The sequence below is a fragment of the Manis javanica genome, chromosome 17 (genome assembly GCF_040802235.1).
Source record: "Manis javanica isolate MJ-LG chromosome 17, MJ_LKY, whole genome shotgun sequence".
NCBI classification, from domain to species: domain Eukaryota; kingdom Metazoa; phylum Chordata; class Mammalia; order Pholidota; family Manidae; genus Manis; species Manis javanica.
This window is the reverse complement of record NC_133172.1, coordinates 63638152-63662641: the sequence shown is the minus strand read 5'-3', so window position 1 is coordinate 63662641 and position 24490 is coordinate 63638152. Positions and strand designations below refer to the sequence as shown.

The 24490-nt window shown below is 66.4% G+C and overlaps 1 protein-coding gene across 7 annotated transcripts in view; it reads left to right on the top strand.

The window, feature by feature from the left end:
• PIEZO1 (piezo type mechanosensitive ion channel component 1 (Er blood group)) overlaps positions 1–24490 on the top strand; it is a 49360-nt gene that overhangs the window by 24040 nt on the left and 830 nt on the right. For 3 of the 7 annotated variants that reach the window (XM_036993870.2, XM_036993874.2, XM_036993875.2), the window contains exons 2-49: positions 160–255; positions 4593–4715; positions 5693–5735; positions 5838–5976; positions 7685–7853; positions 7966–8179; positions 8277–8448; positions 8555–8674; positions 8765–8858; positions 9610–9710; positions 9876–10136; positions 10700–10811; positions 10891–11069; positions 11136–11284; positions 11363–11539; positions 11892–12001; positions 12086–12246; positions 12365–12541; positions 13006–13131; positions 13215–13415; positions 13794–13998; positions 14531–14635; positions 15262–15415; positions 15654–15897; positions 15966–16062; positions 16148–16319; positions 16706–16795; positions 16875–16960; positions 17224–17295; positions 17873–17973; positions 18515–18596; positions 18668–18718; positions 18807–18979; positions 19116–19222; positions 19368–19547; positions 19655–19913; positions 19976–20164; positions 20345–20579; positions 20794–20908; positions 20992–21139; positions 21220–21434; positions 21511–21669; positions 21749–21896; positions 23412–23600; positions 23763–23855; positions 23938–24110; positions 24188–24310; positions 24392–24471. In XM_036993870.2, coding sequence (XP_036849765.2) covers positions 160–255; positions 4593–4715; positions 5693–5735; positions 5838–5976; positions 7685–7853; positions 7966–8179; positions 8277–8448; positions 8555–8674; positions 8765–8858; positions 9610–9710; positions 9876–10136; positions 10700–10811; positions 10891–11069; positions 11136–11284; positions 11363–11539; positions 11892–12001; positions 12086–12246; positions 12365–12541; positions 13006–13131; positions 13215–13415; positions 13794–13998; positions 14531–14635; positions 15262–15415; positions 15654–15897; positions 15966–16062; positions 16148–16319; positions 16706–16795; positions 16875–16960; positions 17224–17295; positions 17873–17973; positions 18515–18596; positions 18668–18718; positions 18807–18979; positions 19116–19222; positions 19368–19547; positions 19655–19913; positions 19976–20164; positions 20345–20579; positions 20794–20908; positions 20992–21139; positions 21220–21434; positions 21511–21669; positions 21749–21896; positions 23412–23600; positions 23763–23855; positions 23938–24110; positions 24188–24310; positions 24392–24471 — 6969 coding nt within the window. Of the gene's footprint in view, positions 1–159; positions 256–4592; positions 4716–5692; positions 5736–5837; positions 5977–7684; positions 7854–7965; positions 8180–8276; positions 8449–8554; positions 8675–8764; positions 8863–9609; positions 9711–9875; positions 10137–10699; positions 10812–10890; positions 11070–11135; positions 11285–11362; positions 11540–11891; positions 12002–12085; positions 12247–12364; positions 12542–13005; positions 13132–13214; positions 13416–13793; positions 13999–14530; positions 14636–15261; positions 15416–15653; positions 15898–15965; positions 16063–16147; positions 16320–16705; positions 16796–16874; positions 16961–17223; positions 17296–17872; positions 17974–18514; positions 18597–18667; positions 18719–18806; positions 18980–19115; positions 19223–19367; positions 19548–19654; positions 19914–19975; positions 20165–20344; positions 20580–20793; positions 20909–20991; positions 21140–21219; positions 21435–21510; positions 21670–21748; positions 21897–23411; positions 23601–23762; positions 23856–23937; positions 24111–24187; positions 24311–24391; positions 24472–24490 lie in introns of those variants that run through there. The other 4 variants (XM_036993873.2, XM_036993872.2, XM_073225968.1 and 1 more) reach the window with 4 other exon arrangements.

The window sequence follows — 24490 nt, the reverse complement described above, 5'->3', positions numbered from 1 at the left end:
GTGCCCCAGACGCACGCGGATGTGCCGGAGCCGCAGGCACACATAGGAGGGGCTGTAGGACACGGCGCGCCCGCTCCCGGGTGATGGGTGATGCGCCGCCTTGCGGGGGCGCTGGGGGTGGCCGCCCCGCGGCCGTGCTGACACCCTCCCTCCCTGCAGCCTGCCTGCTGCGCGTTAGCGCCCTCTCGCTGGTCTACCTGCTGGCCCTGCTGCTCCTGCCCTGGCTGCCGGGCCCCTCCCGCCATGGCCTCCGAGGTAAGGGGGGCGGTCGGGCCCGGAGCTCGCGTCCACGTGGGCCCCGCAGAGCCCCGGGCGGTGGTGGCCTCTCCCTGTGGTTTGGTGGCCGTGGGTAAAGGACAAGGGGCCCCAAGTTTCATTTCTCGTCACAAGCCCTTGGTTCGCTTCAGAATCTGTTTTCGGACCACGTCGTGGGGGGGGGGGCACGCAGGGGGTGCTGGGGTCGCCAGAGGATCCCCTCCGGGACCTGTCCCTGCGCCTCCTGCAGGCTCCGCCCCCATCCCCAGCGCCAGTCTGGTGGCCGCCCTGCCTGGCAAGTCCTCTCTCCGCCCTTAGGGCTCAGCTCTCCCCACCTTCCCAGAGCCCAGCTCCATCGTGTGCTCCGCTGGGTGTGCTTGGAGTCCAGACAGATGGACACAGGGACGCCCATCAGAGAGGGCTCTGCCCACAGGGGGGCTGGACAGTGAAGTCCAAGGCATGGGCCCATCAGGAGGGTCTGGGAGCAGAGGCCATAGCCCGTTGTGGGATCCCATGGAGGACGGGACAGGGGAGATGCCACACCTGCTGCCCCCCGCAAGCAGGGCATAGGAGATGCAGGCCTGTAGCCAGATGGCACAGGGCACAGACAGGGCCTGCCCATCCTCAGAGGGCCCTTCACCTGGGGCCCCTGCCACCTGCTGTCTGAGTTGGTCAGTGTGTATTCTCGTCCCAGCTCTTTAGGGTGGGCAGTGTGCTCAGGAGCCCACCCCACAGGCTGCGGTATGCCCTCATGGGTGGGAGGGGCCTTTAGGTTTCAGAGGGTTGAGGCTTTTGGGGAGAGGCCCAGCATATGCACAGTGTGGGAGCCACTGGGGATCCCAGACCTCTGCCCCAGCCGTCCGCCCCAGGCCCAGCTCAGGCCGCTGGGCCTCCTCCCCCCAGGCCCAGGCCCAGGCCTGCCGCACTGCCTCCCTCTTGCCTCCCTGGAGCCAGTGCTGTCCGTTCCCAGGCCCTCGGTATTTCATGCCCTGCACGCAATTGGAAACACTTTCTCTAATAGGCAGGCTCCCAGCTGGGCCACGGCGTCAGCCCGAGTGGGGGAGGATTAAGAAGCGGGGGAGGCACCGGGAGGCTTCCCCACATGACCTCTGTCCATCCATCTGTCCACCCTCAGAGGCCCTTTAGGGGCAGAGAGGCTGCCTGGATTTTCCGGGTGGGAGAGAGGGAAGTGGGAGGCCTGTGCCCAAGCGCCTGTCTCGGGCCTGCAAGCTGTGCAGATGCCTGCCCTTGGCCCCTGCATCTGGCGGAAGGTCTGATGCTGCCTGGGGCCCTTGTGGGTGCTGACCCCTGGCCCGTCCCCGTGTGGGTGTTGTTCAGGCACTGGGCCCCCCGTGGGTGCTGACCCCAGCCCATCCGCACGTGGGTTTTGGTTGGGCCGGAGCTCCCTGCACAGAGGAATCTCTCAGGAAATCTCCGGCTGCTTTGTCCCTTGGCCTGGGGCTGGGGGCCAGCCGGTGCAGCCACTGGTACGTGGGTGCAGGCCGTGTGCCCTGCAAAGGGCAGGGCAGGCGGTATGGGATGGCCCTGGGGGGTCAGCTCCAGCAACCCGCTTAGCATTTAGGGACCCACCCACCCCTGCCTTAGCACAGAACTGACCTGAGGCTCCCCCTGCCCCCGGATGTCATGGCTGCTCTAACTCAGGTGCTGGGTAGAGGGTTGAGGGCCTGGCGGGCAGGGCCCTGGCTGGGTTGCCCTTCGGAGCACCACACTGTGAGGGTCCCTCACGTTTGCTGGGTGACAGGATGAGGGGCCCTGTGAGTACCCCCAGCTCGCTGTGGACTCAGGCCTGCCCCCCAACCCAGGCCCAGCAGGGCAGGCCTCCCAGGGATCATGGCTCAGCCTCCGCCCATTGCCTTCCTGCCCCACCCCTCCGGACCCTTCTGTGTGGGCCCCCACATGCCAGTCAGCCCTTGCCTGGCACCTGGAAGGAGGGGTACCATCTGTAAACAGCTCATCAAGCACAAGGGCCGGGCCTCTGTGGACAGCAGTTCAGTGGGTGGGGTGGGTGTTGGAGGGGCACCGGGAAGGCCCAGGGAGTGGAGGGCTGGTGATCCGTGAACTCTGGCAGGGAGGAGGGGCACCGGGGGGTCAGGGCCACTGCAGAGCCCGGGGGTGTCTGCGGGCCGAGTGGCCACCTGGGGCGGCGGTGGGGCCGAGGCCCAGGGCTCCCGCTCCACTCAGGTGCTCTTTATCCCCCCCGACCCCGAGGGCCCCCCACTTCCTCTGCTGGAGTCCACAGCCCCCCAGCCCTGTTTCCCCTCCCTGGAGAGCCCTGCCCCTGAGAAGGAGCCCCTGCCCCTCCGGTGGGCCGGGTCAGTTCTGTGCCACCCTCCCCGCCTTGGACAGAGGTGGGGTCCTGCCCTCAGGGCCGAGCCTGGCCCCCATCTGTGTTCCCTGCCCTGTGCCAGCCTTGTGTTGCTGAGTGGCGCAGGTCCCGAGAAGGGGGCAGTGCCTTCAGCAGCAGCAGCAGGCGGTCCTGCTCTGCCCTGGACAGCCCCTCCCCTGCCTGCGGAGGGCGCCCTCTCGCCCAGCACTTGAACCCCAGAGTCCACAGGGACCTGGTTCCAGCCCCACAACAGCCTTTCTCTGGCAGATGCAGGAGCCCCTGGCTGCCTGACCTGCTCCTGCCCAAGCGCAGGTGGGCGGGTGGTGGGCACCCAAGCTTTGATTAACCATGTGGTTGAGTGCTGGCAGCCTCTCCCGGAGGGGTCAGACCAGCAGGAGGAGAGGACGGGGAGCACAGGCTCAGCAGTGGGGCTTTGAGATGCCACCAGGCCCCGAGGAGGTGCCAGGAGCTTGGGACCGGTGGGGGGCGTCCCTTAGAGATGGATGTTTGGAGGTGCTGGTGAGCAGATTGGGTCCGTGGCAGCCCTGGAGAAGAGCGCCAGAGCCCTGCCTCGCCCGCCTGTCCCCTCAGGTCAGAAGCCTGCACAGCTTTCCTGTCCCCGTGGTCTGGGCCCTCCCGGACCTGGCCACATGGCTGGTAGTGGCTTGTGGCCCGGGATGCTGTGCCAGCTGAGAACCGGGGAGGGGACAGGGAGACCGTGGGGAGTGGTGACAGGTGACATCCTGCCAGCTGCGTGTCAGAGGTGCAGGCCAGGTAACAGGGAGCTTCCCTCCTGACCTGGGGGGCCATGCATGTTTCAGAGCCCGTCAGGCCTGGTCATGTGGCTTCAGTGTCTGGCTTGGGAGTGGGGTGGGTCCCTGGGGGTGCTCAGGCCACCCGCCCGCCCCGTCTGCAGGAGTCTTCAGGAGAGCACCATGCGGGGGAGCCAGGCAGAAGGGGGTCGCAGCCGTGGCCTCTGCAGGTTCCTGGCAGGCAGGATGGGCGGCCTCAGAAGTTTTTGGCCCAGGGGCACCCTGGATCCCCACCCCTGGGAAGAGGCCCTGCCCTACTCCTCGTCTTGGCCTCGGACTCCGGGGTGGGGAGAGGGGGCCCAGCCAGGGCCTGAGGCAGGCTGTTCGCATTCATTTTCCAAGCCCCTTCCAGGAAGGCCCCGCTGGTGCCCCCTGCCTCCCACAGGTCAGAGGCAGTAATGGAGGGGTCAGAATGTCAGGGCTGGGAGGGGTCTAGAGGCAGGTGAGTGGGAGGCGCCTCCCTGGGCCGCCCCTGGGATCCCCCGCCTTCTCTGAGCTCGGATTCCCTCCGGGGAGCCAGGCGAGACCGCGGGTGTGTGGAACACGGGGCCCTGCACACTGGGCAGGCGCACGGCACTCCAGCTCACCCGCAGGCCCACCCCCGACTGGGAGTCTGTTCTCAAAGGCGATGGTGCCAGGAGGCAGTGAACAGACGGGCCCTGAGCTTCCTGCGTCCAGGCCAGTGAGGCGCGGCCCTCCCAGCCCTCAGCGCTGGGAAGTCAGTGGGGCCTGTGCTGCTGTCCAGGTCTTCGGGGACCCCCAGCCTGCAGGGTGGGGGCTGGGGGAGGAAGCTGCCCACACGGCTGCGGCCTGCAGCCTGGACTGCAAGCTCAGAGAGCACAGGAATGAGAACTGAGGCCTGCCTGGTCCTGGCTCCCACCCTGGAGCAGAGGCCACCCGGGTCTCCCCGAGTCCTCCTGGAATGCCCAGCAGCCCCCGCCCTGCAGCCAGAGGCATGCTTCCCGGGGAGCAGTGGGCTGCCCCACTTAGGCTGCCATGTCCCACAGGAGAGGGCACCAAGGGCGCTTACCTGGAGCTGCCCCTGCTGTCTGGGGGCTCCTGGGCCTGACCCCCACCCTGGCTTCTCCCCCATGAGATGGGGCTCTGACAGGGTTTGGGCCCCCAGAATGCATATAATCAAGCTGTGTGCTGGCCTCCCCCTGCCCGCCCCACCACAGGTCACCCTGGCCGCCTTCTCCGAGCACTGCTGGGCTTCAGCCTCGTCTTCCTGGCAGCCCACCTCACCTTTCAGATATGCCTGCACACCGTGCCCCGCCTGGACCGGCTTCTGGGGCCTAGCTGTGAGTCGCCGTGGCCTGGGAGGGGGCGTGTGGGGCAGCATGTCTGGGGGTGGCTAGTGGCCAGGGGAAGGGAGCCACTGCAGCCCTGGGGGGCCTCAGCTGCCCTGCCTCACCCAGGCTTTGCCTAATATGGGCCGTCCCAAGTGCCTGCCCATGAGTTATGTCCAGCCCGATGGCCAAGATCATGTGACCCAGTAATGGCTAGCCACGGGGCCGGGCCAGGCACCATGCAGTGCTGGTCCCAGAATCTGGAATCTGGCCCCCCATCTCCCCAGGGCCCCCATCAGCATCTTCCTCCAGTGCCCATGGGGGCTGCACGGCTGCCCCCAGCACCTTGCCTGCCTGCCATGTCCCCTTTGCCCTAGGGTGGCATCTACAGCTGGCATTAGCACCCCCAACTCCAAAAAGGACTGGCATCAGCACCCCATCTTCACCCGGGGAGCCCAGCCAGGGTCCCTGCCTCCGGGTCCTGCCTGGCATGGCTCCCACCAGGCTCTGCATTCAGCCATATGGGTGGGTAGGGTGCCCACTTGGCTTCCTGTTTCCATTCCATGAGGGTTGTGCCCCTCCGTTTAGAAACAGAAGCCTGGAGAAGAGTTGGTGCCTTGATGGCACCAGTCCCGGGGCTCTGAGACCAGGCCTCCCCACTCTGGGCCCGCTGTGCCCCCAAGGAGCAGCCGGCCTCCTCTGATGGTCCTGAGAACCTGGCTCAGAGTACTGGCCACTTCAGCTCCCCTGCGGCCACATGCTGCCCATGGGGCTCTGAATCCCCTTTCTGCCAGGCAGAGCTGCTAGGCCTCTGGTCTGGGCCTGTGCCCTCTGGTAAAGGCAGTGCTGTGGGAGCACCCTGAGCAACCACAGGCACCCGGGAGACCAGGGCTTCTGTGACCTGGGGTCCCCGAGGGCTGCCTGGGGACAGGGAGAGTGGTGCATGCTGTGTGCCCTCTGCCTGACCTGCTTCCTGTTTTTTTCTGCAGGCAGCCCCTGGGAGACCCTCTCCCGACACATAGGGGTCACGAGGTAAGAGACCCCCCACTTTGGGGATTTCCCAGCCTGAGGCCGGGGCTCCCAGTTTCCTGGGTTCCCTGCTCCTTGCCAACCACTGGGCTCTGCCTTTCACAGGCTCAACCTCAACGACATCCCGACTACCATCCAGCTGGTGGCCCCCGACCTGGGCGTCCTGGTGGTATCCTCTATGTGCCTCGGCCTCTGCAGGCGCCTCGCACGGGCATCCCAGCGGGACCAGCACACCCAGGACCTGGTGAGGGCGGTGGCTGGGGAGGGTTGCCTGCAGCTGACACAGCCTGCCGTCGGGCCCAGGGCTGGACTGCCATGCTGCCTGCCCTTGGGCACCCCTCCCTGGCAGTCCTGCTAACTCTGGGGGACCTGCAGGGGCATGTGGGCACCAGTGGGCACAAGGGCCGGGCTGCCTCTGGTTTCCTCATTAGCAGAACCAGGGCTTCCCGGAACAGCTCTGCCAGGAAGGGGCTGGACTCCTTCCTGAAACCTGGGCTGGGCAGGAGGGATCAGCTCCCACCCTGCGCTGCACACTGCCCTCCAGCACAGGGCTGCCCTCTGGTCTGCCAGGCCTGTGGGGTGGGTCGTCTTCATCCAAGTGTTCTCAGTGGCCAGTGAGAGCCTGCACGGCCCTCCTAACCCGGGTCGGCTGGCAGGAACCCTGTAGGTAGGTAGACCTCAGAGCCAGGTGGTCCCACGTGCCCAGAGGTAGGAGCAGCCTAGTTGCACCCTGGCACAACCCCGCCTAGCTGGACCACACACACAGCCGCACACAGGCCGTGGCGCATCACACGCACGCTCTGAGGGGGTCAGGTGAGCTGTGGGTGGGAGGCAGGGAGATGGGTAGAAACTTCTGCTGAGCTCCCTGCACGGCCCGTGGGACCTGCTGAGTCAGGGTTGGAGTGAGGCTTGGCCAGGCCGGGCGCCAGAGGCGGCCTGAGCACCTGCCTCCCCAGGCAGCAGCTGCCTCTCCCACTCCTGGAAACACTGATTTTCCCAGTTCCCAGAAGCTTTCCCAGGGCCGGGGCCAGCTGTGGGCGGGGGGCCGGGCCGGGAGTGGCAGGCCCAGCTGCCGCACTGTCCCGGGCCGCGTGCCCCGCCCTGTGAGTCCAGGCTGTTATGGGGGATCCCAGCCATGCATTCCAGCCTTGGAGCCGGGGCCCCTGCTCTGATATCCTGGGCCCTGGATGTCTGCACCCTTGTCCCCTGGTCTGCCCTCTTCGGGCGTGGCTCAGCAGCTCCCCCCGGGGCCCCCTGGGCTCTGTGAGGGTGGGACCCACGTCTGGCACATTTCTCCTGTCTCGTCCCCACCTCATTTGACAGAGAGGGTCAGGAGTTAGGTGACGCCCAGTGCCATGTAAGGCTGCCTGGCTCCAGAGCCTGCGCCCTCAGCCCGGATGCCGAGTGCCATCCCAGTCATGGGAGAGGGGGCGGCAGGCATCACTACTGAGTGTGGGACTTGAGGTCCCCTCTGGGCCCATTTCTCTACTTAGAAGGAAAGTACTGCTTCAGCTTGTGGGACCAAGAGCAACGGGTATAAACTGTGGAGTGTGGTGTGCGTGCTGCGTGCATCTGCCCTCCTTTCTCCTTCCCGAGAACCCCCCTCGGGCCCGCTTGGGAGCCAGACCTCAGGGCCAGGGGCTTTGAGATGCATGCGGGAGCCCACCTGCCCTGTGCTTGGAGACCCTGGTCTACATGGGGAAATAGGGAGGAGGCCCTTAAGGGACCCCAGCATGACCTGAGGTCCAGGCACGTCCATCAGCACGTGTGCCAGTGCTGGGGCAGGAGCAGGCCGCCTCCAGGAAGGCCTGCGGGCTGTGAACTTGAGTGAGGGGGCAGGAAGGGGCAGTGGGCCTCTGGGCGTGCAGGGCGGCACTGGCCACACTTGGGCCAGCAGCCTGGGGATCCTAAGGGCCACGCACTGACCTCTGTCCCTCTGCTGACCTTGGCAGGAGGGCGATGACAGGGAAACAGACCCCAGCCCCCCAGCAGAGCTTCAGGGAGCCCCTGCGCTGGCCTCCAACCGGAGGTCGCGGCTGGCGGCCCGGTTCCGGATCACAGCCCACTGGCTGCTGGTGGCCGCTGGGCGGACCCTGGCCGTGGTGCTGCTTGCTCTGGCAGGTACCCAGTGGGCAGGGAGCGGGAACCCTGCCCCAGCCATCCCACCAGGACGGGTCACGGCAGCCTGCCGGAGCTGCCCACCAACCCTGCCCGCCTCCGCCTGGTCCTGCAGGCATTGCCCACCCCTCGGCCTTCTCCAGCGCCTACTTCCTCCTCTTCTTGGCCATCTGCACCTGGTGGGCCTGCCACTTTCCCATCAGCCCCCTGGGCTTCAGCGCGCTCTGTGTCACCGTGGGCTGCTTTGGCGCCGGCCATCTTGTCTGCCTCTACTGCTACCAAACACCTTACGCCCAGGTTGTGCTCCCACCCGCTGGCATCTGGGCCAGGTGAGGGCTTGTCCACACAGGCCATGCCTCTTCCCTTGCCCTGCCTGTCCGGCCCTATCTCCTTGGCCAGTGGTCAGTGACGTGCCTTCCCGGGCAGGGTGTTTGGTCTTAAGGACTTACTGGCCCCCACCAACTGCTCCGGTGCCTCGGTGCTGGTCCTCAACACCAGCCACGACTGGCCTGTGTACGTGAGCCCTGGCATCCTCCTGCTGCTCTGCTACGCCGTGGTCTCGCTCCTGAAGCTGCCCGAGGCGCAGGCCTTGGACCAGGTGGGCGCTCGGGGCCGCCCCACTGTCCTCGCGCCTCCGGGTGCCCCCAACCCCTCAGTCCCTGAAACATCAGATGGGAAGTTGAGCTCTGGGCTCTGGGCTCCAGCCTCCACAGAAGGAGGCCGCCGGGGGCAGTGAGGAACAACAGGTGGAGCTGACCGAGCTGGACCAGTGGCCCCAGGGCGAGGCCAGGGCTGCAGCTGCCAGCGAGGAGGGGGCTGTCCAGGTGAGGGGTGCAGGCTGAGCTGTGGGGCTGGAGCCCACCTGCCCACACCTGCCACCTGCTCGGCTCATGGGTCTTGGCCTGCCCTTGCAGTACATGCTGCCCACGCCCACCAAGCCTGACGCTGAGGCTGACAACTGCATTGTGCACGACCTGACTGACCACAGCCCTGCCCCACTGGGCGCCCGTGAGTACGCGCACCCAGGCTGCCGGGGACACCTTGCATGGACGCACTAGTGCTGCCCCCTGGTGGCCGCAGGGAGACCCATCAGCATGTCCACCTCCAGCTGAGGCCTCCCAGAGCCAGGGCTGTGTGGGGCCCTGCTGCTGAGCCCTGAGATGCTGGGCACGCTTTGGGTCTCCCAGCCCCTTCCCACCTGCCTCCCAGTCCGTAGAGGACTTGAGTGTCCCACCGTGGGCTGGCCCTGCGGCCTAGGGTGGCTGACTGGCATCCTGGCAGATGCTGACCTGGCAGCTATGTGCTGGCCACACCTCCATGGAGACATTTTTTCTGGGAGCTTTATTTTTCTCTCCTAAACCTTGGTTCCCACTCTGCACGAAGCAGGAGATGCCAGGCCAGCCTCGGGAGCTGGCGCACTGGGGTGGTTCATGTGTAGAGCTCGGGGACTGGCTGTGCCGTCCATCCTGTCCCTTCCGAGTCTGGGAAATGGGCCTACAGAGGGGTGAGGGCTGGCCAGGGCCGCATGACACAGGAACGTCATCAGGTGGGAGCTGTGCCCTTTGCTGCGATTTTCAGCCCCCAGGGCCCCCCACAGCCATCTGCTGAGTGTTACCTCCTTCCCACTGGGCGGCCACACCAACACCCTTCTGAATTTTAGGGCAAAGTCTGGTGCGGGTGCGGGGCTCTGGCCTGTTGGTGTCGGGGCTCCCCCAGCTGGAGGCTCAGCTCCCTGGGTGATCTCCGCCCTGCCCCCTAGTGCGCTCCAGGCCGGCTGTGCCTAAAGAGCGGTCCCCGCTACATGGCTTGGGCCACCTCATCATGGACCAGAGCTACGTGTGTGCCCTCATCGCCATGATGGTAAGGAGCCGTGGCCTGGGCAGCCCCTCGCCACGTCCTGGGAGGCGGGTGGTCTGAGTTCACAGGGCCTGGAGTCTCGTCACCGGAGGTGGTGCTGCAGGGGCTGGGGGAGCAGGGCTGGGGGTGCCGGGTGCCGGCAGCCTGCCCACCAGCCCGGCCATCCAGGTGTGGAGCATCACCTACCACAGCTGGCTCACCTTCGTGCTGCTGCTCTGGGCCTGCCTCATCTGGACCGTGCGCAGCCGCCACCAGCTGGCCATGCTCTGCTCGCCCTTCATCCTGCTGTATGGGCTGGCGCTCTGCGGCCTGCGCTACGTGTGGGCCATGGACCTGAGCTCCGAGCTGCCCACCACCCTGGGCCCTGTCAGCCTGCGCCAGTTGGGGCTGGAGCACACCCGCTACCCCTGCCTGGACCTTGGGGCCATGGTGAGCACCCCTCCCAACTGCAGGGCGCCTGTGAGCTCACCTGGCGCCCTGGATTTCTGCATGGGGGTCTTTGACAATGCCGTTCTGCTCATCACTCAGCGCGCCAGGCGAGTGGGAGGGCAGGGAGGCCAGGGCCTTCTCTGGCTGTCACCAGGTCCCTGCTGGCAGCACAGAGCCGATGCTGAGCACACAACCCAGGAGGGCATGGGCGGTGATCCCATCGTCAGGGCACAGCCAAGTCCCTGACAGGGTGGCCTTGCACGTTGCCCCTGGGCCTGAGTGGGGCTTGTATGCCACTGTGTCCCTGCATGAGCCGGCGTGTGCCAGGGTCACTGCACCCGATGTCTGTCCCACTGCCCGCCACGTTTGGGAGCCAGTGGGTTATATCTCACCATGTGAGCCATGTGCATATGTGTGTGTGCCAACACGTGGGCCCGTGTGGAAGCCTGTGCATGTGTGCAAATGTGCACACCTGTATGGTCTGCGTCTCGGTGTGTACAGTGTGCTCGAGGGGAGGGAGGCTGCCCAGCCACTGGCCCTCAGGCAGCCGTCCCCCCACCCAGCTGCTGTACACCCTGACCTTCTGGCTCCTGCTGCGCCAGTTTGTGAAGGAGAAGCTGCTGAGGAAGGCGGGGGCCCCCGCTGCGCTGACGGAGGTCACCGTGGCAGGCGCGGGTGAGCAGGCTGGGCAGGTGGGGACCGCCCCCTCCGCCCAGCCCCGAGCCGTGAGCCCAGCCCCTGGCTCGGCCCGCAGAGCCCACGCGGACGCAGACGCTGCTGCAGAGCCTGGGGAGGCTGGTCGCCGGCCTGCACGCCAAGTACTGGATCTACGTGTGCGCCGGCATGTTCGTCGTGGTCAGCTTTGCCGGCCGCCTCGTCGTCTACAAGATCGTCTACATGCTTCTCTTCCTGCTCTGCCTCACCCTCTTCCAGGTGCCTGGGGGGGCGGGAGGCAGGACCCCGGCCGCAGGGCTGGACCTCACGGCATCCCTCCGGCAGGTCTACTACAGCCTCTGGCGGAAGCTGCTCAAGGCCTTCTGGTGGCTGGTGGTGGCCTACACCATGCTGGTGCTCGTCGCCGTCTACACCTTCCAGTTTCAGGACTTCCCCGTGTACTGGCGCAACCTGACGGGCCTCACCGACGAGCAGTGAGTGGCGGGCAGGCGGGCAGGCGGTGTCGGGGGCGCCCACCTGTGGGGCGCGGCGCTGACTCCCCGCCCTCATAGGCTGGGGGACCTGGGCCTGGAGCAGTTCAGCGTGTCCGAGCTCTTCTCCAGCATCTTCATCCCCGGCTTCTTCCTGCTCGCCTGCATCCTGCAGCTCCACTACTTCCACCAGCCCTTCATGCAGCTCACGGACCTGGAGCGCAGCCCCCACGCCCGCCCCCCGCGCTGGGCTCCCAGGTGCACCCTCTGCAGGCCCCCAGGACCCAGCACCCCGCAGGCAGCCGGCAGAGCAGAGCATGTCTCCGACCCCCTTCCAGACCCCAGAACCGCGCAAGAACCTTGTCAGGGAGGGTTAAGGGGCTGCGGGGACTCGGACGGGAGGACGCAGCCTCAGCTGCCACCTTCAAACGCAGAGGGGCCTCAGGCAGTGGGGGCTGTAGGGACGGAGTGCCAGCCAGGCCCCGTGCTCCCGAGCTCGTGGCTGCAAACAGGCTTCTTTCAGCCGAGGGACTGGGAGGGCAGGAGCGGGGGGCCTGCGGGGCTCACCCAGGAGCGCGGGCGTGAGTGGCACTGCGGGGCCCTGTCCTAGGCAGGACGTGGTGAGCGGGACCCCACTGCTGCGGCAGGAAGAGGAGGAGGACCCCAGGGTGGAGAAGCTGAGCTCGGCTGGCCCCAGCCAGGCCACTCAGGTCCTGGAGAGTAAGTTGGGGGAAGGGCTGGGGTGTCCCCAGAGACCCTGTGAGGTAGGGAGGGCTGTCCCTTCCTCACACCCCCTCCCAATAGTTGCAGCCAACAACTGGGGCCTGGTGGCCGAGCGGCTGCTGGACCTGGCTGCCGCCTTCTCCGACATCCTTGGCCGCGTGCAGACCCTGGTGGGGCGCCTGCTGGAGCTGCATATCTTCAAGCTGGTGGCCCTGTACACTGTCTGGGTGGCCCTGAGAGAGGTGAGCACCCACAGACCCACTGCCCATGTCTGCAGCAGCCACTAGGGCCCTGCGGGCACAGTGGGCCCACGGGGCAGGGCAGGGCTGTGCCTGCCCCACCAGCACCGCCTGCCCACAGGTGTCGGTGATGAACCTGCTGCTCCTGGTGCTGTGGGCCTTCGCCCTGCCCTATCCCCGCTTCCGGCCCATGGCCTCCTGCCTGTCCACTGTGTGGACCTGCATCATCATCGTGTGCAAGATGCTCTACCAGCTCAAGGTTGTGAGCCCCCACGAGTACTCCAGCAACTGCACAAAGGTAGGGTGCCCTGCATGCCCAAGCCCCACACCCGGGGATGGAGACGGAGGGCCTGTCTTGGAGGTCCGAGGACTTCCTGGAGCATCCTTCAGCCTGGCCTGCAGAGGACCCGCTCCCGTGGGGAGGCGTCCGGGTTCGGAGGGGTCCTGACTCGGCTGGGCCCTCTGCGTGCAGCACAGGGTGCTGTGTGAGGTGGTGCTGAGGGTGTCAGAGCGAAGGGGCCACGTCCAGGGCAGCTTCTGCGCAGAGCTCTCTCCTTCCTCCCTTCCCCAGCCCCACACCCTGGCCCCTTCCCCAGGAGGGGATGGGGAGGCCGGCCCTCGCACGCCCTCGGCTGCAGGCAGCTAGCCTGGCCCACACCTGTCCGGGAGCCGTGGCAGAGGTGGGGCAGGGCAGGCCAGTGGTCCCTGGGGTCACTGCCCTGGTCCTGGCGGAGCAGATGCTCACTCCACCCCTGCCCTCAGCCCTTCCCCAACAGCACCAACCTGCAGAGGACAGAGATCAACCAGTCTTTGCTGTACCGGGGGCCCATTGACCCCGCCAACTGGTTTGGGGTGAGGAAGGGCTTCCCCAACCTGGGCTACATCCAGGTGAGTGAGGCGCCTGGGGGTGGCAGGTGGGCGGGCAGGCAGCGGGCAGGCGGTGGAGCCTGACTGCCTCCCCCCGACCCCAGAACCACCTGCAGATCCTGCTGCTGCTGGTATTTGAGGCCATCGTGTACCGGCGCCAGGAGCACCAGCGCCGGCTGCACCAGATGGCCCCCCTGCCCGCCCAGGCTGTCTGCGCCAGCGGCACCCGCCAGCAGCTGGACCGGGACCTGCTCGGGTGCCTCCGGTACTTCATCAACTTCTTCTTCTACAAATTTGGGCTGGAGGTGAGGCCCTTGCCCCTTCCCTGGGCAGGCCGGCCCTGGGGGCCCTTAGCACCCTCCGGGCATGCGCTGAGCATCGGCGCTGTGCAGGTCCTCGGGGGTGTTGGGTCCTGTGCACTCAGCCGGCCTCACTTGGAGAGGGGCCTGTAGGGTGGGGGTGGGGGTCCGGGACAGGCGCCCCCAGGCTCGGTTACCCTGCAGGGCGGCGACCTTCCAGCCTCCCCACCTCTCCCAGAAAGGCGTGTGGGGCTGCCGAGAGCCTGCGCTGCAGCCCCGTCCTGTGCGCAACGCCCCCCCGCCTGGGGGCACCGCAGGGCCAGCCCGCGGCCAGGCGGGTCCCGCCCTGCTCGCTCTGGTCCCCGTGCTCGTCTGCACCCCCAGATCTGCTTCCTGATGGCCGTGAATGTGATCGGGCAGCGCATGAACTTCATGGTCATCCTGCACGGCTGCTGGCTGGTGGCCCTCCTCACCCGCCGGCGCCGCAGGGCCATTGCCCGCCTCTGGCCCAGCTACTGCCTCTTCCTGGCGCTCTTCCTGCTGTACCAGTACCTGCTGTGTTTGGGCATCCCCCCGGCCCTGTGCGTCGGTGAGGAGGGCACGGCTGCAGGCTGGGTGTGGGGGGCACCGAGGGCACCGCTGTGCAGGGCCGCGTTTCCCGCCTGCCCTGGAGTCGCGTCCTGCGCTGTCCGGTCATCCTGCCAGCGACGTATGTGTTCCATTTCTCTGCATCCTCACCGGCATTTGGTGCCATCACCTTTCTTATTTCAGCCATTCTGATGGGCATGTGACACCGTTGTACTCTGGTCTGTCCGTGCCAGGGCTCAGCACCTGGGGAGGCCTGCCTGCCCCAGCCTGCCAGTTACTCTAGGCTGTCTCTCAGTCCCTCCTCCTGGGGCACGGGGCAGTTTATGTCCGAAAAGCATACACATCAGAGGGTGCCAGAACCTCTGGGCTGGTGGCCTCTCGGGGCTCCGGTGCGACTGGGTGTGTTTTGAGGCTGCGTGAATGTGGGTGAGTGGGCGTAAGATCCCGTGGACACTGGGCCCCTGCAGGCCACAGGGCAGCAGACAGGGAGGGATGGGACATCTGGGACCCTGATACATGCCCTCCACCTGCAGACTACCCGTGGCGCTGGAGCCAGGCCATCCCCATGAATTCCACCCTCATCAAGTGGCTGTACCTGCCAGACTTTTTCAGGGTCCCCAACTCCACCAACCTCATCAGTGAGTACCTGCTGGCAGGGCCCTGGTCTGCACATACCACCTGCCAGCTTCCCTGGAGGCTCTGCACGGGGACAGGCACGTTGTCCAGGCCAATCTTGTGGTTCCCAGCTAGTGGGGGGCTGGGACCAATTTGTTCCAGGAGTGTGCCTGGTTCTGCGGGCACATCTCCAGGAGATAGATGGGCCCACCTCACGCATGTGTACCTAGCCATGGAGACCGTCTGCATGCAGGGTGGACACAGGTAGGCACCTGTGTGGACACTGGGATGCACGTGGGTGGACAGAGATGCAGGTGTGCAGACTGATGTCCACATGGAGAGCAGGCAGGTGTGTGTCAGCCTCATCTGATGTGTGTGTGGCATGTGGAGAGCCCCTGGACACACAGGGCGTGTGCAAGTGGCTGTGATCCCCAGCTCCCAGTGCACACCCATGCCCGTAGGCAGACGCACCGGTGCTCACACAGGCAGGCACGTCTGCCCACCTCCCTCATGCACACACCAAAGCTGCCACCTGGTCTGGGGTGGGAGGGCAGAGCCGCAGGACGGGCCTGGCGCCCCACTGAGCCCCTGGCCTCTGCGTGGCCAGCAGTCTGGGGTGCCCGTAGCCGTAGTCTCCATGTGCCCACAGGCGACTTCGTCCTGCTGCTCTGTGCCTCCCAGCAGCGGCTGGTGTTCTTGGCTGAACACACCGAGGAGTGGCAGCACATGGCTGGCACGAACACCGACTGCCTGGAGCTGCCACAGGGGGAGCCCAACCCCGTGCCCAACTTCATGCACTGCAGGTGGGTCCCGTGGCGTCCTGCTCGCTGGGGCTGTGCAGGCAGCTGGTCAGCGGGGCTGACGTGCTAGGCTCCGCCTAGGACTGGGCTGAGGATGGGCGCTGCCGGTGGTGGCCCTGGGGCCAGGATGGGGGCGGGTCCCAACCTTGCAGAAGACAGGGCCTTCTGGGGGTCCCCCCGGTCGCAGGCTGCCGGGGGGAGGCGGGGTGACTGGGGCCCCACGGTGACGCCCCACCCGCAGGTCCTACCTCGACATGCTGAAGGTGGCCGTCTTCCGCTACCTGTTCTGGGCGGTGCTGGTGCTGGTGTTTGCTGCCGGGGCCGCCCGCATCAGCATCTTCGGGCTGGGCTACCTGCTCGCCTGCTTCTACCTGCTGCTTTTCGGCACCACCCTGCTGCAGAAGGACACACGCGCCCGCCTTGTGCCGTGGGACTGTCTCATCCTCTACAACGTCACTGTCATCATCTCCAAGAACATGCTCTCGGTGAGCCTGCCCGGCCCCGGCCCTGACCCCTGACCCCGGGGGCCCGGCTGACCTTCCCCTGCCCCCAGCTCCTGTCCTGTGTCTTCGTGGAGCAAATGCAGAGCAGCTTCTGCTGGGTCATCCAGCTCTTCAGCCTCGTGTGCACCGTCAAAGGCTATTACAACCGTGAGTGCGTGCGGGCGTGGGGGCCGTGGGCGCGCCGCGGGGGCACTCGGGCCTCACCCGGACCCGCGCCGCCCCCCTCCCACAGCCAGGGAGATGCTGAGCAGGGACAAGGACTGCCTGCTGCCCGTGGAAGAGGCCGGCGTCCTCTGGGACAGCGTCTGCTTCCTGTTGCTGCTGCTGCAGCGCCGCGTCTTCCTTAGCCACTACTTCCTGTACGTCAGGGCAGAGCTCCAGGCGACCGCCCTGCAGGCCTCCAGGTCAGCGCCTGCCGGGGGGCCCCTAGGCCCAATCTGTGACCTGGGAGCCGGGGTGCCTGGCTCTGCCGCCGGCCTGTGGGTGCACGCCCGCCGGAGGGCCTTCCCCTGCCCCGCGCACCTCCATCCTGGCCTCTGCAGGGCTAAGCCCACGGGCCGCTGTCCACTGACACCTCTTCACTCGCCTGTTATCACACCTGGGAATCTGGAGGCGGCGGGCAGTGTCTACGGCCTCCCTGTAGCACACGGCCAAGAGGGCGTTGAGTTCAGAGTCAGGCCCTCGGTGTGAGCGTTGAGGACTGGGGCTGCTGGGCAGGGTCTGGGACTGGGGAGGCCAGGCCCAGACTGGTAGTGGGGTGCCCCCAGGGCCTCACTGCCTCTCCCTACAGGGGCTTTGACCTCTACAATGCCGCAAGCCTCAAAAGCATTGACCTCCACCGCAAGGAAGAGGAGAAGTCTCTGGCCCAGCTAAAGAGACAGTAGGTGCTCTGGGGTGAGGTCTGCCCCACCCACGGCCGGCTCCCAGCCTGGTGCTCAGAGCTGCCACCTGCCCCACAGGATGGAGCGCATCCGCACAAAGCAGGAGAAGCACAGGGTGAACCGCAGCCGACCCCAGGACCCCCCGGGGCCCGGCCAGGAGCCAGGTGAGCGCAGAGCCCAGGCACGTCTGCTCAGCTGCAGCCTGCTGCCTCTGCCACGTCACGTCCCACAGGGCTTCTGGCCTGCCTGTCCTGTGCTGTGTGGCCACCCTGTCCTGCAGGCCATGCGGCCAGCCCGTGACCATCTCTGTGCACTTTTGGGCTGCCCTCCACAACAGGGCACCTAGAGGCAATCCCCCCATTGCTGTGGGGGATCCGTGTCTGTCTGCACTTGTGGTTGTCCTCACACCCTCCCTGCCCCTCCACAGGCCCTGGCAGTCCAGGGGGCTCCTCCCTGCCACGGAGACAGTGGTGGCGGCCCTGGCTGGACCATGCCACAGGTACTGCCCCAGCCAGGCCTGCCAGGCGTGCCCTCTCAACTGCTGCCCGCCTTTGGGGTGGTAGGAGCTCGCTGTTCACTGACCTCCAGCCTGTGCACATTGCCCCCTCCCAGCACCCCTGTGGGCCCTACCACAGGGCTCTCAGGTCTCACACCAAGCCATGGGGTGGTAAGGTGCTGGGTCTTGATCTTCCTGGTTCCCGATAATGGGCTCTGTGTCTCCCTGGGTCTTCTCAGACCCAGAACTCTGAACCCCCACCCCTGGTCTGGTCTCCCCTGTCCTGGCCCCGACCCTGCTGTGTGGCTCCTGGTGACTGGCTGCACCCCAAAGCTCTGGTCTGTGTCCTGTGCATGCGTCCCTGTGCCCCAGCCTGCATGGGGCTTCTTGCTTCCCCCACCATGGCTGTCCCTGGGAGGAGGGTGGCATGCCGCCCTTGGCTTGTGGGGTCACAGGGTGCCAAAGGAACCTAAGCTGGGCAGCACAGCGGGTCCACTGCTCAAACTGAAGCCATGTGGGTAGGGGTGGGAGCCCAGCGCCGAGCTGGGGAGGCTGGCTCTGAGCCCCACCCTGCCTGCAGTCATCCACTCCGGGGACTACTTCCTGTTCGAGTCTGACAGTGAGGAGGAGGACGAGGCACCGCCCGAGGACCCCAGGCCATCTGCACAGAGCGCCTTCCAGGTGAGGTCCCCTGCCTGCCCATGTCCATGGACCTCCGGGGCCTGGATGGGGCCAGCATGCCCTAGGGCCTGGGAGCCCAGTGTCTGCGTCCTCTGGGAAGCCTGCTCAGCCCATTTAGACCTCCCGTCCATAGTCAGATGGGAAAACAGGCACGGGAGATGCCAGCCATGGGTGACTACACGCCCCCTCTGTCCATTAGCTCCTGAAGTTCTGACTCTGACCATCCATGTCTGTGGTGGCCGGCGGGGGGCTGGCCTTTGGGAGGGGCGTGGCATGCTCTCTGGGTGCTGTCTGCTCCCTGGGGCCAGCAGCCTCCTGCCCATCTCTGGATCACTGGCTGTGTGTGGTGGGCAGCAGGGCTGCCCTGCCCTCCCCGCCCCACGGGGCCCTGGGGGCCCATTTCCTGCCCCTTCTCAGGAAGCTGAAGGTCCCCAGTTGGGCCAGCAGATGCCAGACCCTGCACCTCCTTGGGAGCTCCGAGGGGGGCCAGGTGGGCTCTGATCCCGGGAGGCAGGGTGCTGATCCAGGCGGCGCCCTGCAGATGGCGTATCAGGCATGGATGACCAACGCTCAGACGGTGCTGAGGCAGCAGCAGGAGGAGCGGGCGGGGCAGTCGCCGGCAGGTGAGTCCTGCCCGTGTGGGTTGGGGGTCAGTGTAGGGCTGCCAAGCGCTGACCAGCACCTCTGTGCCCAGGAGGCCAGGGCCAGTTGGCAGAGCCACCAGAGGACTCAAAGGACATGGCAGGTGCGTGGGCCCCCGGGCTCGGGCTCGGGCTCAGGCTGGGGTCTCTCATGGGCACCCCTCCAGCGCCCAATGCCTGCCCCCCTCGCAGGTCACAGCCACATGATGCAGCGTGTGCTGAGCACCGTGCAGTTTCTATGGGTTCTGGGGCAGGCGCTGGTGGACGGGCTCACACGCTGGCTGCGCGCCTTCACGCGGCACCACCGAGCCATCAGTGACGTGCTGCGTGCCGAGCGGTACCTGTTCACGCAGGAGCTGCTCCAGGTGAGCGACGTGCCCACAGCCCCACCCATCACACCCCAGCCCTGCCTGCCTGCCTGCTTCCAAACCTGTGCACGGCCAGCCCCTGCCAGCCCCTCAGACCCGACCCTGCGGACCTGCTGAGCCCGGTGCCCCACAGGGCAGAGAAGCGCACCGCAGTGTGCTGGACCAGCTGTACACCAGCGAGGCCGAGGCTGCACTGCCAGACTCCTCAGAGGCCCACGATACGCCCAGCCCAGCGTCAAGGTGGGTGCCCACCAGGGGCTCGGTGGCTGAGCCAGCACCCGGCTGAGCCAGCCTTCCCTCGGACCCAAAGCCAGGGCACCTGCACCACTCTGCTTGGGGCCAGTCCACTGCGCAGGTCACCTCTGACCAGCCTCCCCTCCCACAGGGGGCTGGGGGCTGAGGAGCCACTGAGCACCACTGGCAGCCCCCCAAGCATGGGTCAGGGCGCCCACAGCGGCAGTGAGGAGACGGGCCCTGAGCCCAGGGCTTCCGCACACGGCTCTGGGGAACTTCGGGTCACTGCTGCCCCCCGGACACGCACAGCCAGCGAGCTGCTCCTCCACAGGTGCGCAGCAAAGGGAGGGCAGTGGGCGCTGGCCGTGGAGACTGCCTCCCAATGCCAGCAGGCTGGGCCTTGGGGGCCCAGCCAGCCCCTGAGCATGGTGCCCACAGGTGCCTGCACATCCCCGAGCTGGAGGAGGCCGAACAGTTCGAGGCCGAGCAGGGCCGGGCACTGCAGCTGCTGCTGGCGGGGTACCAGTGCGTGGCCGCCCACTCGGAGCTGCTCTGCTATTTCATCATCGTCCTCAACCACATGGTCACCGCCTCGGCTGTCTCCCTGGTGCTGCCCGTGCTGGTCTTCCTGTGGGCCATGCTGTCCATCCCGCGGCCCAGCAGGCGCTTCTGGATGACAGCCATCGTCTTCACCGAGGTGGGTGGCAGCTGGAGGGGGCCGGGGTCTGGCCCGGCCACGCTGAGCTCCCTTCCCCACAGGTCACGGTGGTCACCAAGTACCTGTTCCAGTTCGGCTTCTTCCCCTGGAACAGCCACACGGTGCTACGGCGCTACGAGAACAAGCCCTACTTCCCGCCCCGCATCCTAGGCTTGGAGAAGAGCGACGGCTACATCAAGTACGACCTGGTGCAGCTCATGGCCCTCTTCTTCCACCGCTCCCAGCTGCTGGTGAGCCGCGTGCCTGGGCGGCCAGCGGGCAGGCTCCCCAGCACGCACAGCCCAAGCCATCTTGCTCCAGGAGGCGGGGTGGGATGCCGTGGCCGCAGGGTGGGCCTGGCCGTCTTGCAGTGTCTCCGGGCCCCCCCATGACAGCCCTGCAGCTTCAGCCTGCCCTCCCTGCCGCCACAGTGCTACGGCCTCTGGAACCACGAGGAGGACCCACTCTCCAAGGAGCAGGACAGGGGTGCCAAAGAGGAGCTGGCTCCACCGGGGCCCCAGGAGCCAGAGGTGGCGGGGACCCCCATCAAGGGGGACATCCGGGCGGAAGCCAGGGACGGGCGGTCCCGTGACACGGGGCTTGCGCGTTTGAGTCTCCGGAGGAGGCGGAAGGAGAGCAGTGACCCCAGAGAGCCGGCAGCCTTCGGTAGGAGGCCTTGTCCACCACACCCTCGGCCGTGTGCCTGACGCCATGGCTCCAGCTGGCCCACGGCTGGTGACCCTGGGGAGGTCCCTGCTCGGCCTGCCAGTCTGCAGAATAGGGTGATGCCAGCCCTGTGGGGGGCCTTTCGGGGTGCTTGGCAGTCGGGGTCGGGCCCGGCTCCCATGGGCTGCTTTCAGCAGCAGCTGCTTCCCCCCAGATCCCAAGGACAGGGCGGCCGTGGAGGCAGCAGCCACCAGGAGCCGGAGGTGGAGTCGCCCCCGGGAGGGAGCGAGGGCGCTCGGGGCCCGGCTGCAGAGCTGCTGCCTGACGCTGTGAGTGGCCTGGCCTGCGCTGGGGGGCAGCGGCGGGGGGAGGGGGGCGCGGCTGGCACCACACTGCCCCCCGCCCCCCGCAGGGCCCGCGGCGTGTACCGGCCTCTGCGACACTTCTTCCGCGACATTCTGCACACCAAGTACCGGGCAGCCACGGACGTCTATGCCCTCATGTTCCTGGCCGACGTCGTGGACTTCATCATCATCATCTTCGGCTTCTGGGCCTTTGGGGTGAGCTAGGGCGCGGGGTCCCCAGAGAGCTGATACCCAGCGGCCGCAGGCCACCCTGACCTGTGTCCTCCTGACCACAGAAGCACTCGGCGGCCACGGACATCACGTCCTCCCTGTCGGACGACCAGGTGCCCGAGGCCTTCCTGGTCATGCTGCTGATCCAGTTCAGCACCATGGTGGTCGACCGCGCCCTCTACCTGCGCAAGACTGTTCTGGGCAAGCTGGCCTTCCAGGTGGTCCTGGTGCTGGCCATCCACCTCTGGATGTTCTTCGTCCTGCCCGCCGTCACCGAGAGGTGGGCGCCTGGCCAAGCCGGGGCTGGGGCAGGGGCCTCGGGCAGGAGCCCTGACCTGCCTTCCTGCCCTGCCCAGGATGTTCAGCCAGAACGCAGTGGCCCAGCTGTGGTACTTCGTCAAGTGCATCTACTTTGCCCTGTCCGCCTACCAGATCCGCTGTGGCTACCCCACCCGCATCCTCGGCAACTTCCTCACCAAGAAGTACAACCACCTCAATCTCTTCCTCTTCCAGGGGTGAGTGGGGCCGGCTGGGGGTGGAAGGCCTGAGGCTGCCCTCCTGCAGGCCCTCCTGACGGGCGCCTGGCCCTGGCAGGTTCCGGCTGGTGCCGTTCCTGGTGGAGCTGAGGGCTGTGATGGACTGGGTGTGGACGGACACCACACTGTCCCTGTCCAACTGGATGTGTGTGGAGGACATCTATGCCAACATCTTCATCATCAAGTGCAGCCGAGAGACAGAAAAGGTGCTGGGCCCAGGGCAGGGCTGTACACGGGTCACTGCCTCCTGGGGCAGACAGGCTGCCGCGAGAGTCCGATGGTGCAGGGGGGTCCTACTCCGGGACTCAGCCCACGTCAGCCTGAGGCCAGAATGCCACCAAGGGCCAGAGGGGCACGTCAGAGGGGACAGTGAACTTGGCCCTGTCGGGGCAGGCAGTTGGCAGAGCAGGCCTGAGAAGGCCCAGCAGAGACCCAGCCTCTCTCGGGCTGGCAGGGCGGGGGGCACTACAGTAAGCCAGGTGCTTGTTGTTCAGTGGCTTTGTTGAGAGAATTCACACAGCACGAGGCTTCCCTAAAGCAGACCATCTGGGGGTTTCCAGTGTATGCAAGGGCCGTGCAGCCAGCAGGCACGCCAGCCCGCCCACCCCTGCCCCTGCCCGCCACTGTCCACTGGACATCCCTGTAGGGGAGTCAGCATGGCGTCGGGCGGCTCCTCACTTGGCAGTGCCCCGGCTCTGCCCTGCAGTGTGCCTTTTGCTCATCCAGCTGCTCCAAACGCTGAAGGATGTTTGGGTCTCTCCTTGTTCATCATAACACGTGCTACTGTGGACAGTCCCAAGCTCTCCTGGGTACACAGGTGGGCGTGGGGTGGCCCGGTCAGGTGGTGGGCCTCACCTGCCACGGCGGCCGCCCCGTCTTGCATCCCATTTCTCCGGTCTCACCAGAGCTTCCTGCTCTGCTACGCGGGTCGCGGCTGTCCTGGCGGGTGAGGCGGCATCTCACTGTGGTTCCGTGTGGGTTTCCCTGACGGCCGAGGACGGTGACCTCCTTTAGCTGCACGTTCTGGCCGTTTGCGTCTTCTCTGGAGAGAAGTGTGTTCAGGGCCTCTGCCCGTTGCCCCCGCGGGCCGTCTGTTCACTGCCAGGCTGTACGAGCTCTTCGTGCGCTCCAGACGCTAGGCCCTCACCAGCCGCCCGATATGCAGAGCTCTCCCGCCACTCTGGGTTCTCCGCCTCGGCTGATGGGTCCTCTGAGACACAAAGGCTATTTTTTCAGTAATGTCCAATTTGACATTTTTTCTTTCATTGCTCATTTTTGGTGTTTGTCAAATCGGAGACTCTTGGAAAATCCAAGGTAATAAAGATTTGTCCCCAAGAGTCTGATGTAGGTCTTATATGTAATTTTTGTGCACCGTGTGAGGAGGGGTCCAACTCCATTCTCTGTATGCGGCCGGCCAGCTCTCCCCGCCCCGTTCACTGAGAGGCTGGTGTTGGCAGCACCCTTGTCTCAACAGGAGGGTCCCTTCCTGGGCTCCCGCCTTCTGCCCTCCGGTCTCTGTTCTCCTTGCCCACAATGTCCTGACTGCCATAGCTCTGCTATCAGTTTGGAGGTTTGAATTTACTGGGCCGCTGGGTGAGCCCAGGACCGGCCACGTGAGGAGGAGTGGGGCAGGGTGTAGAGGACAGCGCTGGCCTGCACGGAGCGGGTGTGGGCACGGAGGCCTGCGCAGACCTGACCAGTGACCAGTTTTGCACCCCCAGAAATACCCACAGCCCAAGGGGCAGAAGAAGAAGAAGATCGTCAAGTATGGCATGGGCGGCCTCATCATCCTGTTCCTCGTGGCCATCATCTGGTTCCCGCTGCTCTTCATGTCCCTGGTGCGCTCCGTGGTCGGCGTCGTCAACCAGCCCATCGACGTCACCGTCACCCTGAAGCTGGGTGGCTATGAGGTGGGGGCCACCTGTCTGTTCCAGCCAGGGGAGGCAGTGACGCTGGGAGTGGGCTGCCCGGGGGGCCAGGCAGCCCCCAGCCCCTCGTCCTCACAGCCCGTGGGTGCTGCCAGCCAGGGGCTCAGGCACTGCCACACCATGGCTCCCTCTCCCTGCCCCCAGCCCCTGTTCACCATGAGTGCCCAGCAGCCGTCCATCATCCCCTTCACACACCAGGCCTACGAGGAGCTATCCAGGCAGTTTGATCCCCACCCGGTGAGTAGCCCCCATACTGCAGGCTGCCTGGTGGGGAGGGGTAGCTTGGCCACATCCCACTGAGGTGCCACCTCGTACCCAGCTGGCCATGCAGTTCATCAGCCAGTACAGCCCTGAGGACATCGTCACGGCACAGATCGAGGGCAGCTCCGGGGCGCTGTGGCGCATCAGCCCGCCAAGCCGGGCCCAGATGAAGCGGGAGCTGGACAACGGTACCGCCGCTATCACCCTGCGCTTCACCTGGAACTTCCAGAGGTGCGTCCTGGGCTTGGGTACGGGGTCGGAGGGCGTGGCACAGGCCATAGTAGGTCACACTGCACCCCGGCCTGCAGAGACCTGGCCAAGGGCGGCACCGTGGAGTACACCAATGAGAAGCACACCCTGGACCTGACCCCCAACAGTACTGAGCGGAGGCAGCTGGCCAGCCTGCTCCAGGGCACCTCGGACCAGTCAGTGTAAGTGGGCAGGACCGGGCAGGGCCAGGGAGAGGGAGCGCAAGGGGCCGGGGCTGCTCCTGACCTGTTGACCCCCCACAGGGTCATCCCCCACCTCTTCCCCAAGTACATCCGCGCTCCCAACGGGCCCGAAGCCAACCCTGTGAAGCAGCTGCAGCCCAGTGAGTGGGGGGCACTCGG